Genomic DNA, 18,172 nt, shown 5'->3' with positions numbered 1-18,172 from the left:
GTTAAAACAAAATACCTGCTATAGTTTGGGAATATACTCTGTAGACGCACAATAATATTTTCAAATGCTTTTGGAACCGTTTTGTTGCTTGGAAGTCCAGAAGGCCTCAGGCGTACAGCTGAGTCATCTTGGTGGGCCTGGTCTGGCTGGGCATTTGGAGTATTACTTCCAGAAACCCCTGACGGGCAACTTGCCAAAACTTTATCAGAATACAACACTTCAAGGGGCTTGGAGTATGTTTTCACTGATCCGCCACTTGTGGAGCAAGCCTTAGAATTTGCATATGCTGGCTTAACTCCGGCCTGTGTGTTAAATGAAGCATGTGCTGGACCTTGATCTTCAGAATTTGAAAATGCAGGAAGCACATTAGGGTGTGCAGATGCAGAGGAACACATGACAATGGCTGGGTCACCAGCTGGAGGTCCGCCTTGTTTTGTCTAAGAAATAAACAGATTTCACAGGAAAAAGTGATTAAAACAAATTGAGCAGAACTCTTTTGAGTATTTGCAGCATGAACTATGACAGATTTGGTCATGCTTAGGAACGGGAAGGTCGCATTGATTCATCTTAACTTGCTTTACCTAGATTAAAATATTGCACAAAGGTGCTCTTTAACAGGTACTACGTATAGAGAACCTGTCTGCAACAGGATTAAATAGGACATCTGCACATCTGCAAACTGTTCCTTTAACTTATCCTTGATGTGCTAAGGAATGCACAGCTGTTGGGCAGCCGTACGTTGTGCAGATATATAGCTTGAAGTTGGTGGTGGAAACAGAACTGCTTTGAAGAAGTGCCACCAATTTGAAAATACAAAATCCACTGCTTTTCATGGCTTATATAATCTACATATAATCCAGTGTAATAATTTTTTTTTTTTTTTTTTTTAACAGAAACCCATGTCGGCTGTAGTCAGCATGTTGGAAAACTTGGAGCTGACATGATCCAGGAAGACTTTGCACTAATGACTCTCTTCCATAAATGGGAAGAACTACTTAATAAAAGTTTAGCTGTTTGACCCCATGACTCTTACTTGTTTCAGAACTTGACTGCTCTAGGAAGGTGGCTTTCTAACACACAGAACTAAAATTCTGCATTCTTCAGAGTCAATCCTGCTGGTTCTTGTTCTGTGTTCTTTAGCTGACCACCTTTTTGAAGTGATATTTTCCCTTCTGTCTAAAGGTGTTTAATGAAAAGAATTAAACAGGGAGAAAAGGGGTTTTCAAGTCTTTTTAATTTGGACTTGGTATTTGCTTATTAAAGTCCTCTAAAAGCCAGAAGAACTACCACTCTCTATTCTGAAACATTATTCCTGTATTACTGCAGTAAAAACAAGATACCAAATGCAGAACAAGAGGCTCAAAAGTCGCTCTTTCCCAACCTGTAAATTGATGGTAACCTACAGATGGTAATTAAGTTATCTACATATTTGTAGGAGTTCCGTGCCAATAACTAGAAAGGAGGTATCTCAGGATAAGTGGGGAAGAAAAGGTATGCAGGAAAGCATAACTGTAACTATTGCTTTTGTAAGCCCAGGAAAAATGTAGTAACAATCATAAATATACAGTGTTAGAACAGAGCCTTGAATCTAAATAATACCAAACAAAAGAAAAAACCCATTACTTTCTGCAGAGGATATATATGAAGTTGTGCAGCACCTTCAGTGAATTCAGTGATTTCGTACGCACGTGCACTATGAATGCATTCTACTTACTGAGTCAGTTATCTCCCCTATTTTGAGAGATGGCTGAACCCTTTTTTCCTTACTCTGAACTGTCCCAGGTCTGCTGGTTTCTCAATGCTGTTTGTCCTCAGGACTGGGCACCGGCTCTGTGCCCTGGTTTCAGTTTTACCCTCAGTGAACGGCACCATGTAGGTAGTTTGTAGCGCAGCTGCAGCTAGCTTGGCTGTAAGTATTTTACCACTGTCACGTGTCTCACCACCACCATGCTGATGAACACTTCAGAGAGTATTGACTTAGACATCAACTTTGTCCTTGCACCAGGAACAATTGCAGGGTTCAGAAGTAACCAACATGATTTCAGCAAAGCATCTGTGGAACTGCTGGCCCATGAGAAAATGTTTTTAAATAGTATTTATCTGGGACATAGTAATTACAGATGCATCTCCGTGAATGGCTATACTCCCATCTAGTTCATAACAGATATGACTGGAAGTAGGTTTTGGTATTTGTAATCAGTTACATACACATGTTGGTGTTACAGGGCCTTGTCCCTATGGATTTTGGTGCTACAGGAAAGTCATGAGATGCAAAAACACTAGTCCCAATTCAGACAGAACATGAAGCATTTTAAAGTTAACTTTAAACAGCTTAAGCCTCTCAAAGGACTTGAGAATGTGCTTCTCATCATGCTAATCTGCAGTCACCTTTCCCTTCTGAACATGACCTGGATGTACGGAGAGCCAGATTACTTTGTATTCAAAGCTATATATTCAAGTTCTTTATGTACATGTCCTATAACGGATAGCCATGACGATGCAAACTTAAAAGAACTTCTTAACAAACTGCTATCAAATGTAAGATACATACTAAGACGCTTGGAGGAGAAGAAAACTCCACAGTTTCCAGTTTAGTGAGGCAGTTCCGTACACCGTTTTTCACCATCTGAATTTTTTCTTCATACTCAGCCTGCAGAAGGAAAACATTTTATCCTCCACTTAGCATTAACTAAAGCTCTATTTAAAGATTTTAAAATGGCATTAACACAACTACTTTTTTTTTTTTTTTTTTTGCAAAACACCAAAGATACCAGGCCTTTCAAATGGAGACGTAAGGCTACCACTCTCTATAGTAACAGGAATCTGTATTTAAGTGCTTGCACTGATGCTTGAAAGGGTTTGGGAAACCCTTTCTAGTTTTTAAAACTCAGCCTAGACATTTTACATCTTAGCTTTGCAGAGAGAGCTTTCTGTTGTTTTGAAAGAAGTTGCATAGATTTCCAAAGTTCAAAAAATACAAAAGAATCAAGAGAGTAGACTTGTTAATGTGGGATCCAATTCTGAAGCGAGTGTATAAAGGACAGATTTTTGTCTTTATAAAATTGAAGATATTGATTGTAACTTAACTATACTTAAATAAACTGGACTTAAAACTGGATTTTCATTTAAAAAAAAACAAAACAAAACAAAAAACGGTTCAGGATTGGGAGGACAAGCTACTGGTCTTTTAAAAAAGGAATGCAAAATTATTTAAGGTATTTATGCTGGTTTAATTTCCAAAGTTCAACTTAAAGCTCATTAAGAGAAATGAAAGCTTACCTCTACTTTTTCCAGTTGTTTCTTTACATTTGAAATAAATACTTCCCAAGAATCAATCTGTGACTTCAACTTAGATGCTGCTGAAGCTGAGCTGCTGAAATATTAATATTTTCAGTTAAACTCAAGATTCCCATTATTTTTGTTTAAGACCTAAGGTTTTAGTACAACAGTTCCTTCCCCTATGTCCTGATTTCAGCTGGGATAGAGTTAAATTTCTTCATAGTAGCTGGTATAGGACTGTGTTTTGGATTTTTGCTGGAAACAGCGGTGATAATGAGGAGATGTTTTAGTTGTTGCTAAGTAGCACTTACACTGGTCAAGGACTTTTTCAGCTCCCTGTGCTCTGCCGGGTGCAGAAGCAGCTGGGAGGGGACACAGCCGGGACAGCTGACCCAAACTGACCACCAATGGGATATTCCATACCATATCACATCATGCTCAGTATATAAAGCTGGGGAAGAAGAAGGAAGGGGGGGACGTTTGGAGTAATGGTGTTTGTCTTTCCAAGTAACCGTTATGCGTGATGGAGCCCTGCTTTCCTGGAGATGGCTGAACACCTGCCTGCCCATGGGAAGCAGTGACTGAATTCCTTGTTTTGTTTTGCTTCTGCGCGCAGCTTTTGCTTTTACTATTAAACTGTCTTTATCTCAAACCATGAGTTGCCTCACTTTTACTCTTCCAATTCTCTCCCCCATCCCACCAGGGGGAGGGAGCGAGCGGCTGCATGGAGTTTAGTTGCTGACTGGGGCTAAACCACGACACCCTACCATCTAAGTCACAGTTAAAGATATTAACTTAAAGAATTTTAAGTTAAAAATCAGTTAAACTACTGGTACTTGGATCATATCCAATCTTAGAAGTGGACTCCTCAAACACAAATCAGTATTTTGAGGCATCATAAAGAGAGGGAAAGGGAACATGGCATAGAGTTTTAAAAAAGGTACACCAAGGGCTAGATTAGTTCCTTGTAAGGAACAAAACAATGTTGTTGCATGCCCACCAGTCTTTTTTGCACTCTTCTCTATTTTCATTGCAGCCCTTTCCCAGTGATACTCTGCAGTGTTACTTTCTTATTCTAAGAAAGAATAAGACAAGAAGCTTGCTCCTACTTAAGTATCACACATATTGGTAATTTAAGAAGAAATTCAGCTTCAGAAAAGCTGCATTTAACTATTACATTTCTACCGACCTTTCAGGCTAGCATCCTTTTGTGAGCAAAGCAATTGTCTAGTGAAGTGGTCGTGATTAAACCTTCAGTAGTTACTTGTACTTAGCAACTAGTGGTACTGAAATTTCTGGTGTCAACTCTCCATACCTGCTCAATGACTTCAACACCTTGAGATTAGCTTCCGCGTTGGCAGCTGCACCACTTAGCTTGTATACTTCTGTTTCCTTCCAGTTTTCGAGTACTGATATCTGTAACAAAACATAACAGTGTAAAAAACAAAACAGTGCAATAAAAGCACTGCTGTAACACAAGGAATAGAACCTCCAAATAGATTTTAATATGCATCTGAAACAATACTTGGATGAAACAGATACAACACACCCCCAGTTCCTATGACGAGGGATTTCAAGTGGAATTAACAGCCCTGGCAGGCCTTTGGGAGGATAAAAAGGCTACACTCACTTCAACTGATAGTAGAAAGCTTCCGTAAGTGCTTCATTTGCAACTTATCCTCTGTGTGTGTGTGTGTGTGTATTCACTTGTGAGTGTGTATTCACTTGTGTGTATTAGTCGAAGTGATTAAGGCAGCCTTTTAAGTACCGCATGGTTGAAGACTAATGCGGACCAACAATCTAATCTTTTCATGAAATCCTACTGCAGATAAGACAGCCTTCAAGCTCTTAAGAAGGGAGAATTGTTCCTGACATTCAAAGCATTTCCAATATAAAAAAATACTGTTTTGGAAAAAAATCTTCGTATTTATCCGTACTCTCCTTTCAGTGAAACATGCAAGTCTATTCTTGCATTCCCATTATACCTGATAAAGATGTAGCTATATATTCACTGAACATGACTGACTTTTAACAAGGAATTTTTTATGCCCCTGAAGTTAATTCTTACTAAAGAAATCTATTAATAACAAGGGTAAGTATGAAACTGAATTAGTAGTTGAATTTTGTTTGAGGCAATACTTCATGCCCCAAATTCTGTGCACTTTTAATACTGGTTAATGGTAATAATAATACACCTTGATGATCTGCAAAGTTTTGTAGGATAATATCACTAACAGCACTTGTCAATATTTGATTAACGCTTTTGATATACGCTTATGAAAAGTCTGAGATGCTATTTAAAATGTACATTGTTAGATAAGATTTCACCAGTTATCTTCCCCACCTACTATCAGTGCAAATTGACCCAACCTCTAGCAAAAGTGTTTTAAAATTTTTTTTGTTCGTACCTCTGCTTTAACAGCTCTTGTCACACACTCTTGGCAGTCATCTTGACTCTTTTTTACAAGCTCTTCCAATTTTCCTTTCTCGTTAGCCAATTTATTACTGGGAAATAAAAAGAAGTTAAGTATCTGAGTAACATTTACAACAGAGTAGTATTTAAAATTTATGGCATTTTATGGGTTATCTACAGCTATTACTTATTTCTTCTTCAGAGCCATGCATCTCCATTTACATTGTACAGCTTGTGCCATCAGGTATAGGCTTGCGATTTCTTAAACACATTTCACTGTGCAACCTAAAAAGCTTAAAGGAGTTTGACTACTGCAGCCATCCAATTATTATTGTTCTGAGCCTGATCACATATACAAGGAATATATCTATAAATGAAACCTTGATTTTATACTATGTGCAATAACTTTTAGGAGATGTTTAGATAACCTTGTATACATTTAGGACTATGAGTGTGTGAGGATCCAAAGCTACATACAACAGTTCAGTAGGGCTGTACCACACCCACCTTCTAACGTGTTTTAGAACACAGTATCGAACAATCAAGGGGAATGTGTACTTTGAAACCCCAGACTTTCATTATTCTAAATATCTGAAAGAAAATAATATTTACTTATGATAGGTAAAAGTAAACTAACTGAGAATAACAGAGATAGGTTAAATTGCTGATATTTATTAAGCCTTCACCCGGAGTGAAGCAGACAATTCCAATAACGACATGTCAGTAGAAAAATGTAAATATTGCTGAAAGGTATAAGGATTTTACCTGGTCTCAAGGTACGTATTTAAACATATGTTATACTGCTTTTCCTTCTCATCAATGGCCTTCGAATACCTAGAGTAATCAAACATTTATTAGGCTTGTCCTGAAAAATATTCACAAGCAAATACATAACATGTTCCTCTAACCATAGTGACCATTATGCAGCAGTGACAATCTATTGTTTATATGCTGTTTAATACTATAAGTGCTTTTAAATGTATTCCTAATTAAGCAGTAACTAATATAAAAGCAGGCTAATGATTTTTCAAGAGAGATTTGGCCCAAACCTCTCAGACTAAAGATAATACAACAGCATTCAAGGACAGAAGCCTTCAAGTCTGTAAACTGAGAACATTAAAAACACAGTAGGAATTGTCAAATAGGATTAGAAAAATTACTAAGTCAGTCAGTTTCATCAGTTATCTAGAAGCTATTTTAAATGTTTACCTGTAATTTGCAAAAAAAAAAAATAAAAATAATCAAAACACGAAAGCAGACCTGTACGCATTTCAGCCTATTACTGTAATAAAACATCTAGCGGGTTACAGAGCCAATGATTAGGTTACTTAGAGATTTCTGAAGTGTTCAGAATGTTTCAGAAAAAGCTACTGATAATACTGCATCAAATGACACATGATTTAATTTTCAGTACGTCCGTGACGTGATCTCATAAACACTTGTTGACTTTGGTAGAAGTTGACTGAGGTTGATTCTTGCTCCTCCGGGAGAGCTCATTGCCAGGCAACAGCTGGGTTTGCTGCACACAGGGTCATGATGGGATTCATACATTGATATTATTGATTTAAGTTCCATGAAAAGCCCTGCAGATTTCTGTTGTAGAGTGAAGGATGGCTAAAAAACCCCACACCAGATACATGCAGTGATGTGGTTCTTGCAGTTTTACTTGAATCTGAGAAATAAGAGACAGGACTAGAAAAGAAGGAAACATGCATCCTTGGATGACCCTCAGGTAGGCTACGTGGCAGAACAGACAAAAAGTGTGTAGGAAAAATAGATGCAGACCGGAGTTCTGTTAGGTTGACTGTACAATAGATGAAGGAAGAATGAAAATGGGAATGAAAATTTAATGCTAATCGTAACGCAGTAGAGGAGCACGCTGAGGAAGAAATGGTAAATCATGAAGGAGAAAAGTGAAAAGGCAATGCAGATCCAAAGAGTTCTGGAAAACGTGCGAACAGCTTAAATAGTGAAGGAGTAGTATTTATTAATTATGTTAAATAATGTTGTATGTAGATCCTATTAACAGCAGCTCTAATCAAAGAATTGCATTTAACTGTGATTATGCCAGAATGACACAATCGGGGCAGCAAGTGTGAGTTTTCACTCTGCATACATTGTGGAATCAGTAGATACTGAAACTTATCATAGTCTGTCAGAAATAACTGTATTCTTACTGCTGCTTTTAAAAAAAATCAAGCAAAGGGAAAGCAATATAAGTCTGTATATAAAATTAGTACCTATCATTGGCATCTGTATTCTTTTTAACCGTGTTCCTTAGTGATTTTAAGTTATCTTGATCTTCTTTTTTCTCCTGTTGCCATTTTTTCACTTTTACTTCTAAGTCTTGATGAAGCCAGTCCAGTTCATTCTTTGATACCTAGAAGCAGAAAATCAGAAATGTTTTCTTTAAATACTGTTTTATTCAAATGCAAGTCAGAGCAGAAGCTAAGCCAGTGAAAATTACAGTAACAAGAGTTTTACTAGTGCTTAATTTACTGTTAGTTCAGGTGTTTAGCGTGGGCAACACAGTAACAAATGCTTTCCTGCAATGATCTGGTCACCTCAGAATACTTGCAACCCTGTTTTGCAGTCAGATAAAAGAAGAAAGCCAGTCCCACGGTGTCACATACAAATACGTACTGAAATCCAACTCAAAAATCAGTGCTGATACTGTTGTTTCAGTACTAACAACTGGGAAGTTACAAGTCGTAACAGAGCAAGACAGCAGTGAATCTTATGGCTGCCATAACTGCTTAAAAAAGACACCAAAGCAGCATTAATGCATCATTGGGAAATATAAAAAAATAAAAAGGTAAAAAGCACCTACAATGCCCGTGGACAAGTTCATCTACCTTACATACAGCAGCCATGCTTTCAGCTCAAAACTTTTGGAGCTCACGTTTTTTACCAAATATTCATACAGAAAAACAGCTGTGAGACTCCATCATCCCTCATATTAAAGTTTGCCAGGCTACTCGCAGCCAATGGTAAAGCTAGCACTCAGGAGGTCCCAGGCTGCAGTACCTGACTTTACTCCAACACACCACTGAAAGGGAAAAAGGAAAAAATAAAAAAAAAGAAATCAAGCTGAGATTGAATGACAGGCTCCATGTTACTAAAGATTAAGAGAGGGCATGGGGAGAGATGGTTTTAGTCTCACCTGAAATTTTTTTTTAAAATGAAACAATTCCTTTTCACGTAGACAAAAGGGTAGCCTGCAGCATCTACAGCTTTAACTACAAATATAATGAAGTCAAAATGATAGTGTTGTTTGGGGGCTACTCCTCTTGCTCCAAGACATTTTCATGGAAATAAAGCCTGTTAGCAATCCCAACAAATCAAGGAAAAGGAAAGTGTAGTCAGCAGTGCAGTGATTTTTTGGTCTTTGGTTGAACCAAACCCAATACCTATCCACTAGATGGAGGCAACTGATATCCTATGCGCTTAAGTGTGTTAGAAGGAAGATGACACACAAAGATTGTGAGGTTTGCCAAGTTAGACTTCACAGCAGTGAGGACTAGTCAAGTTTCAAAAATCCTATTGATCAGTTACAAGCAATCTTGTGAGCCACTGCAGTTTGTCCCGCTGTTGCATGGATAAAAACATTACCTCCGTCTCTTCAACACTTTTTTTTAGGAGCTCTTCCAAAGCACCTATTTCTGCCGAGCTTCGGTTTTGTAACTGTTCATATTTTTCCTGTGCCTCTTTGAGTTGTTCTTTCAATACCTGATGCTCTTTTTCCATACGTAGACTATCTCCCTGAGAATAAATCAATTATAAAAAACAATTTAAGATCTGTTACCACAGGGCGACACACTTTCATGATGTCTAAAAGGAACAGTCTACTGCCAGGTGAGATTTAAAATCTTGAGTGTGGTTGGGGGTTCTGTTTGTTGGTTGGTTTTGGAGGGTGTGTTTAAGAGAAAGTTGTATAACAGTTTCAATCCAGGTCAGGAAATGAACATTTATTTCTGGCCATGAATGGAATATGGTGAGTTCAAAGGCCACGTTTTCTCACATTTATCTCCGTGTAAAGGCATACGACTACCATTAGCCCCAGTCTGAGCTGTCTGTATGCCCAAATGGAGTATTTAAATCAAACCTCAAGATTTTTGGAGAGGAAATACTAGATTTCCCTAAAACATACTCCAACATCTGAATAGCTACAGAACAAAGCTCCAAAGCTTCCTTGTTGTGGGCTTACGTGAAGTTTCCAAGAACAATATCACAGAATACAGCCCAACGTGAATGGGGGGTGGGGGAATAACTACCCCTGCCCCTTCCCGCCCTCCGCCGCCCCCCCCCCCCCCCCGGAAAAAACCAAACCACAAACCACATGCACATACACCACCAAGCAAACCAAAATAAAAAATAAAACTGTTAAAACATGTAATTTTCAGAGAACTTATCTTTTCACTGCTAAATTTTTGGGATTCCTTTAACCTTCTTATGAGAAATATAAACAAATATGCAGGTAACTTACTTGTTGCACTTCAAATGGATGAAAAGGCAAGGTATTTGTTTCCCTATCAGCTACTTCACAATTTACCTAGAATACAAAGAACCATTAGCTGATAAAAAGCTTTCTAGTTTATACATGCAACTACTAGGTCATCTCTGTTTTGGAGCTTCTGTACCTAACCTACAACTTTATAAATCCAAATACATTACGAAGTAGGTCTCCCTACAGTGTAAAAAGAAATTATGCAAGTGTTTCTGAAACGCACCTCAATCTTTACTGAAAGCACCTTTTTTTGTTGTTGTAATCTTTGCCTAGTTTAACAGACCACGCATGAAGCATTTATATTAAGAACAGTTCTCTGAGTCTTTAAACATAGCTGTGCTCTACATGGCTGAAAACTTAAGACTTGCAAAAAAAGTGTCTGACAGCTCACTGAGGAGCCGTGTTTTGTGGCTCCTGCAAACCTCAAGATCTACTACAGAAGTGCCCCTACTTAGAAAGGATGAGACTTCACAAACCTCAGTCTCCGCTTGTCTTCCTCTAATACCACCCATCAAGGGCTTACTGAAAGAACTGAAGTTTAAAATCTAATTGTGCAAAGATCCAGTTGATGATGTTGCCGTCCTAATAGACTATTAACGATCATAGTCAGACAAGGTTAATTGCCTTGCTCTACCACACTTTTGCAAACAGAAAGATATCTGTTGCCTAGTACTCTCTTAATCTCTGCTAACCAGAATTCACTAAATGGAAAAATGTTCCCTCTTCTATAACCTCTTTGGTGCATGTGTTCAAGAACCAAACAAAAAGACAGAAAAATGACGACACAGAAGGACTTCCCCTAACTTTTAAAGCCAAGTTTAAACCTATGTGTACCAGTTCCCTCCTTTGATTCTGAGACAAAAGATCTGCCTGAAATTTCAGGCAGAACAAAATTCATTGACCTCTTTGAAGAATTACAAATGACTAACGAGTAGTTGTAGAAAGCATCAGCAATGTAAACTGCAAGTTCTAAGGAAGATCCCAGTCTGATAAACACCTCAGTATCTTTCAACTCGTGGCCTTTCCTTGGTAGGTACGTACTAGAGAATGCTAAATACTACTTTTAAGATCCTTGAAGTATTACTTGAATATTTGCTCCTGAAATTCCATACAACACTTGCTCATTTGGGAACGCATAAAGAAATAATTCAAAGAGGACTTGCACTTTCCAGTGCTCAACGCTGTCATTTATCACTTAAAAGCTCTCAAATAATTGTTCCATGTTAATTTCTTACCTGAACAGCTATCATCCTTGTATGAGGATTGTTTTTCATTAGAGTTATACCTCTGCTTTCTTTTTCCGTCTTAACCTGTATACCACATTCAGCTTCATTTTTACTATCTGCAGCATCAAAACTGTCTTCATAAAATGTTTTATCTGAGTTCTCCAGCTGGCACTGAGGGTCTTCATGTGTTTGGATTTCAGTTGGTATAGAACTGCTGAAGACGTATTTTCTGTCTGAAATTGCTGATTTGTCATTATCCTGATGAGCTACATGATCAGCATAAATATAACTGGGTTGCTCGGCAACATTTGAAATGAGAGGCATTTGAGAAGGCACTGGCAATATTCTTTCATATGGATAACGCCAGGAAGTCTGAGGCAAAAATATACCCGGATTTTGAGAATCAAAGCACTTTACTAAAATGTCTGAAAACGATGACTGATTTTCTGTGGTATCAATATTCTGACTATGCAAAGAATGCATCCATTTATGTGAAGTAGGAAAAGCCCAGGACAAATATTGTGGAACCTCATAGCCTGCTACTGTTAAGTCAGTAGATGTTAATATATGGGGTTGCTTAGGGTAAGACAGCGGTTTGAATTCCTTAGCAGCTGGATTTAACTGTAGCTTGTTCTGGGAAGACTTTTCTTGCACATCACAGACTCTATCATTTTTTATTTCATTATCTCCAGTCTCATTTCTGTTTGTATTTTCTTTCATAAGAACTGCGTGCTTTCTTAAGCCAACAAGATTATCCACCATAATGAAATGACGGGATTTCAGAAGAAAAGATTTCAGACCACCTTCATCTTCTACAATCTTTCGAACTTCTTCAGGGAAATGTTCATATTCCCCAACTAGTAATTCATTACTAATTTCCATAGGGCCATATTTTTCCAGGATTTGAGAGAAATACCTTAAAAAAAAAAGTTGTCATTATTAATCACACTTTCTTTCATGTAAATCTAGAGTTATATTTCACACTTTTCACACTTTATATTTTCACAACAATACTTAAAAGAAAAGAACCTCTAGAACTACTGAAGAACAATCATTTGGAAGATGGTGTTCTAGCCATGCATAAAAATTTTCTACAATACTCTCGCTTGTCCACATCTTACTAAAAACATGCAACAATTTCGAAGCATTAGTACCTTTATGTACATACCTATGTATACCAGACCACCAGGACTCAAATTCTGGACTTAATACAATAGGTTATAAAAATTATGCAGTAATATTAAACCCTTTAAACTGCTAAGCACAGAAATGTATACATACTCATATAAGCTCTCACAGGTTTGATCTGGGCTATTATCCAAAAGTCTTTGATAGCTGTTACTATTTGAAATGTCACAGAGAGCTTCAAATTCCTCTAGTTGCCCTCGAAGATATTCTGGGATTACAAATGGTTCATAGGAATTTGTAAAATCTCTGTAGTATTTTTAAAAAAGAAAAAAAAAAGGAAGAAATAAATAGTGCATATGAACAGTAATTCTTGTCCCTGAAAATAATTGTATTTTTCACATATACTGAAAACAGTATAGCGTATGGTAACGACATAGCGCATAAAATATACCCCAATAGCAAACTTTTTTCTAACAAGTAGAATAATCACTATCCCCAAATACTTAGCTGTTAAATTTATGAACAGACCTTTCACTAGCTAATAAATAAATAAATAGAAATGCTGCTGCCTAGCTCTTGCCTAGCAGCTTTTACATCTATAAGGAAGAGCAAAACTGGACTCAGAATACAAGAATTTGACCCCTGATTAAACGCACAAATTCTGAGCAACGCCCTACAGATGATCTCAACTCAATATCGCAACCTGCTTGATATGGTATGGATGGAAAAGTTCAGTTGTGACTGATAGAGCATGTACACATATATTAACTAATTTCTTGCTACATTAAAATGGAAGATGAAGCAAGTAAGATCTTACTTGAAAGAATAGCTTTTGGCCAGGAAGATGTACTGGGCTGCAGCCTGGCAACCACTTGGTTACCTCCTACATTGTTAAGATCTTTAAAATCCTAGTACCCCTTACACCTGTCCTGGAAGCAGAGAAATAATGCCTCTACACAAGCTCATATCAAAAATACTTGGATGTTAACTTGGTGTTCCGAAGACTCCGTCTTCTCTGGTACCTGCAAAGCACTTTGGAGCTTGGGCAATAAAAGCAAAGATGCATGGCGGTACTTACAAAGTATTTTCTTCTATAAATATATTATCTTCTTCTCGTGGTGCAGTACTGACTCCACTGGATAATACTAAAATAGACTAATTAAAAACAGATCATTGGCATTTTTTATCTCACAAAAGTATATGCAAAATGATCCACTGTAAAAACTAACTTGTTTATACTGATCCTTGTTCTGTAACTTTATCATGCTCAGATGCCATATTATGAACTGCAGAACTTAAGTACAATTATCAGTGCTAAGCCATATCGAGAAAGTTCTTAATTTAAAATTATTAATTTCTTCTCCAGAACTTATTTTGCAAAGAGAATTTGGGAAATTCAGCCCAACCTCCCTCTTTCTTGTTGTTGTTGGTTTTTTTTTTTTACCAATTTCATAAAAATCCTAGATTATCCTGATTTTTCACTGACTTTGGATTAAAAAAAACCAAACAGCACTACAGCTTCACTTTGTTAAGACTTCTGTATAACTCCTTTCCACTGACTTTCTAGGAATCTCTTCCTTTACATTTTTGAGTCTTCAAGCTTTAATAGTTTTACTACAAGCAAGTCTGAGTTATCCCTAGTTCCACATGGTTTTAATACGACACCTGTTATTCGTATGCTCACCCTTACAAATGTCTTAGTTGTCTTTTAATTTTTACTGTTTAATAACTTTAGAAATACACAGACTGACGAAATTAGAAAAAAAAAACCTTAAGTTTTCTCTTGACATTCTAGTAAAATTATAAAAAGGTACGGGCATGGAGGAAACAAAGAAGGTCTGAAGCTTTCAATAGAGCAAAATCCTAGAAAAGCAGGATGAAAGACATTTTAAGTTTCAGGTAGAATATTATTCCTAGCAAAATCTATGAAATGCTGGACAACTAATAATATTTTCCTGAACAACAAACCATACACTTGCATCTTCATCACTGATATGTAAAAATTGTCAGAAAAGACAGCAAAGACATAATTTCAGAACTATTTCATGAGGGGTAAGGACACATTTTTCTTTCTCAAAATGTCTGGTAAAATGTCCTTCTCCAACTTCGCTGTTTATCAGTACAAAAGGAAATGAAGCATTAACTATTAATTACATAGTGCAGTCAGTTTACTGTATTCACAGATGCTTTGTGGGGTTTGTTTGTTTTTAATTTCCCCCGTATGAGAAATTAAGATTAAAACAGTCATTCAGAAGGAAGACAGTGGATAGACTGAACATACCGGTATCCAGTCAGAGCCAAATTTATTCATAAATAACTTTTTTCTGAGATTAGAAATACATTTTATACTGACAAATTGCTATTTAAAAAAAAAAAAACCAACCCTGTAATAATTTAGTCTTAACAGCATTATTTTACTTCACGAGAAACTACTTCATGAATGAGTCTCCAGAAGGTATTTAAGAAAACAGCCTCTAAACATCTGAATGCCAGCAATTCTAAAAAACTTATTTGTAGTAAGCAGCTAAAAAGTTACTGACCCTTGAGTCTTTTGAGTTCTTCTTCCTATTTTTGTTTTTAACTTTGATACCATTAGTCTGAAAGAGAAAAAGAAAAACATTGGGTTTTTCATTACAACAAAATTACGATGCATTTCCAAAACCAGCATGTAAATTTTAAAAAGTTTCATGTTAAAATTCTCATCCTGGTTTGACCAGCAAGATTGACAAGGTTAGCCATGTAATCCTCCCCCCCTCCCACTCCATGCCCAGCTGGAAAACACAAAAATACCCAGAGCTTTGCTAGACTTAATTCCTTTTGTTCCTTGTCATCATTTTCCTCTTTAAACACATAGATTTTTAAAAACAGAATATTCTGTCGTTTCAGCATTTCAGATGCTTACTCATTACTTATAGCTGAAATTGCATATTTAAGCAGCTGTGACATCCCATATACACAGTTTTTTGGGGGGAAAAAGCAGCAAACAGAACTGTCAAATGTTCTGGTCACTTCAGTTTTCTAAGGTATGCAATGATGAAGGAGCTAAAATGCATTTTCACTTTTTAATAGGACTGTGATTATAGATTTATATAACTCTACTAACAGTAACTTACAGTTTATTTTAGAATATAAGTAACACTGAAATAGAATTAGTTTTATTGTAACAGCTTTCATTTAATTCTTGGATTTCCAATTCACAAAATGAAAAATCAAATTGTTTCACATCATATTAGGATGTATATTAATTAATTAACTCTCAAGAGTTATTCTGTATCAAAAGTAAATCTTGGTTTTGTACAGAAAAATTTATCTGCAGGCTAGGATAATTTTAAATGAGAGTGCCTCAAACACATAATTAACCAAAAAACTTAATATTCTGCCAATTAGAATGGATTTTAATTAAGATACTAATCAAAAAGTGGTCCAGAATTATGTACAGTTTAAGACTTTACGTGTTGAATCTGAAAAGCATCTATAAATTGTAATGAACAAATGCAAAATATGTCTAACCCGCTTCAAATTTACTTTGCTTATTAGTGGAACAAACGTCAAATTCCCTTCCCATTTCTTGCTTTGGACTGTAAAATATACAGTACAGTTAGTGTCCAAAATTATGCAAGTTGAAGTTAAGCACTCTCGAGGAAGATTCAGTCTTCAAGTTCAGTTGTCATATGCAGATATGGCAGTTAGTAAGAGTCTCTCTGTTTGGAAATTGGGCACTTTTTTAATTCCCCAATGATAATTTTAAAGAGACTTTTTTTAAAGTTAACACTAAGCTGCTGTTATCAAGTAATATCTAAATGCTGTTCCCATGCACCTCATTTGCCTTATTTTCTCTGTCTAAAGGAAGTGACACAGGACATCAGTGTACCCTCATCTGCTTTCGCTACAACCTCCTCATCTGCATCCTTGAAATGCTCCTAGCCTAAAAAGTATCATGTCAGTTTGTGTTTTAACTAAACAGAAAACCCTAAACAAGTATTTTACTGACATAAGTTTAGGTAAACGGTACGTGGTCTTCAAACGCTTTAAGAAAAGGGAGGATGGGGAGAGAGAAGATAAAACAAAAGAGTAAATCTCTAATCAGGTTTGACAGATGATAATGTAAAATAAACCAAGAGATGCATGTGTCTATTGACTTTTGCATATTTTTAAAACATCATACTTGATTCTGAGTTTATACCAAAAAGACATTAAGTTCACTTACCGAACTATTTTCATTTCCCTGCTTCTTTAATATAATGGTAGGGTCATCTATTGAAAGGATAACAAAGTTATATAAATATTATTATATCTGTTTATGGACGTAACTTATAATTGTGAGCTATGAAATTACAGTAATTATTATTATTATCCTTTATCAAATACCACCAAAGCAGCTCAAAGGCTGTGGTTGCAGAATCTTTGTGCTTCAACTGAAAGACAAATAGTTATTTTGGTTGGACAACTTATATGCAGAAAGGTAAACTCAGATGCTGGTTGTGGCACATGAAACAAAACAGCAGCATGTGATGTAGAAAAGGGTGGTTTGCCTTTTGAGCCCGTATTGCCTTGTAAGCACTGAACACAGAGGACCCCATATATTGAGGCAGTTAGTAGTTTGCTGAGGTTTCAGCCTTTTACAGAGCCTGTCAAATGTGGTGTAAAACCAGACAAAACCAAAGGCTTGTAAGGATGATGAACTTTGCATACTTACCCATTTTATCAAAGAATTCATCTAAAGCTTCGTGAAGAAATGGAAAATTTTCTCTGTTGTCTTCTAACAGCCATATAAAACAACGGGTTTTCTCTAGGGGTGGTTTTAAGAAATAATCACGAATTTCTTTGTCTTCAGAACTAGTTGTCACATGGTCAAATTTACTACCATATTTCTCATTCCAGAGTGTGGTTAAAATAGAAAGGTCAAGCTCTTTTAAAAATTGTCCATACTGAAGGAGAAAGTTCTTTGTAGCTGTCAGACCTAAGAGAGATTAGAAAAACCCCAACATTTCCTTCCAGCTTCATGGTTTTAGTGCTTACAGTGTGACATTCCTCTTCAAAGAGGAACAGTTTGTTCTAGAAACCAAATATACAGTAGCTGAAATAGATCATGTTAAACATTTTGTATCTTGAAAATGCAAACAAAAAAGATAAATGTAGTTTATATACGTTTTACTCTTAGTCAACACCAAATTATTATTTGTATAATAAATCTACATAAATTCCTTAAAGGACGTGGAAGCAACAGAACAGAATTAAGAACCCAAACCTTGTCCAAGGTTTTGGCATCTTATTAATTACACAAATATTATAATTTAAGTATTATTTAAGCCCATTATAAAATATAAAGACATTTAAAAATAAATCTGTTGAGTTTTCTCTTTCCTACATGGACAAAGTCCTGCCCACATTAAAATGTTTTACTTGCAGAGACAAGAGAGGTTGTTTCCATGTTACCAATGGTCGTACTTTCTTCTCTAGAAATCCTGGCTAAGGATCAAGTAAATGAAAAAGAAGAAAGCTTTACCTTCCCATTTAAAGTTAAGAAAGCAAAACTGGAAAATAGGGAGGTTAATTTTTCATCTGTAAACTGAACAATTATGAAAGGGTAAGGTCTTCTGCTATTACACAAACATATAG

General features: G+C 36.4%; 2 protein-coding genes across 4 annotated transcripts in view; one reads left to right on the top strand and one right to left on the bottom strand.

The window, feature by feature from the left end:
• VPS26C (VPS26 endosomal protein sorting factor C) overlaps window positions 1-1,018 on the top strand; it is a 32,442-nt gene extending 31,424 nt beyond the window's left edge. The window contains exon 9 of the mRNA XM_064471700.1: window positions 894-1,018. The gene's annotated coding sequence lies outside the window, so the exon portion shown is untranslated. The remainder of the gene's footprint in view (window positions 1-893) is intronic.
• TTC3 (tetratricopeptide repeat domain 3) overlaps window positions 1-18,172 on the bottom strand; it is a 71,262-nt gene that overhangs the window by 3,172 nt on the left and 49,918 nt on the right. For 2 of the 3 annotated variants that reach the window (XM_064471557.1, XM_064471566.1), the window contains exons 28-42: window positions 17,250-17,513; window positions 16,761-16,807; window positions 15,094-15,150; window positions 13,632-13,708; window positions 12,707-12,859; window positions 11,435-12,341; window positions 10,179-10,244; window positions 9,305-9,454; window positions 7,933-8,072; window positions 6,458-6,526; window positions 5,688-5,784; window positions 4,595-4,695; window positions 3,280-3,373; window positions 2,552-2,650; window positions 16-437 (exon numbers count right to left, since the gene is read on the bottom strand). In XM_064471557.1, the coding sequence (XP_064327627.1) occupies window positions 16-437; window positions 2,552-2,650; window positions 3,280-3,373; window positions 4,595-4,695; window positions 5,688-5,784; window positions 6,458-6,526; window positions 7,933-8,072; window positions 9,305-9,454; window positions 10,179-10,244; window positions 11,435-12,341; window positions 12,707-12,859; window positions 13,632-13,708; window positions 15,094-15,150; window positions 16,761-16,807; window positions 17,250-17,513 (2,743 nt within the window). The remainder of the gene's footprint in view (window positions 1-15; window positions 438-2,551; window positions 2,651-3,279; window positions 3,374-4,594; window positions 4,696-5,687; window positions 5,785-6,457; window positions 6,527-7,932; window positions 8,073-9,304; window positions 9,455-10,178; window positions 10,245-11,434; window positions 12,342-12,706; window positions 12,860-13,631; window positions 13,709-15,093; window positions 15,151-16,760; window positions 16,808-17,249; window positions 17,514-18,172) is intronic. The other variant, XM_064471574.1, reaches the window with a different exon arrangement.

This window comes from Phalacrocorax carbo, chromosome 1, assembly GCF_963921805.1.
Source record: "Phalacrocorax carbo chromosome 1, bPhaCar2.1, whole genome shotgun sequence".
Classification (NCBI taxonomy): domain Eukaryota; kingdom Metazoa; phylum Chordata; class Aves; order Suliformes; family Phalacrocoracidae; genus Phalacrocorax; species Phalacrocorax carbo.
Note: the sequence above shows the minus strand (reverse complement) of the source record. Positions and strands in the feature narration are given on the sequence as shown.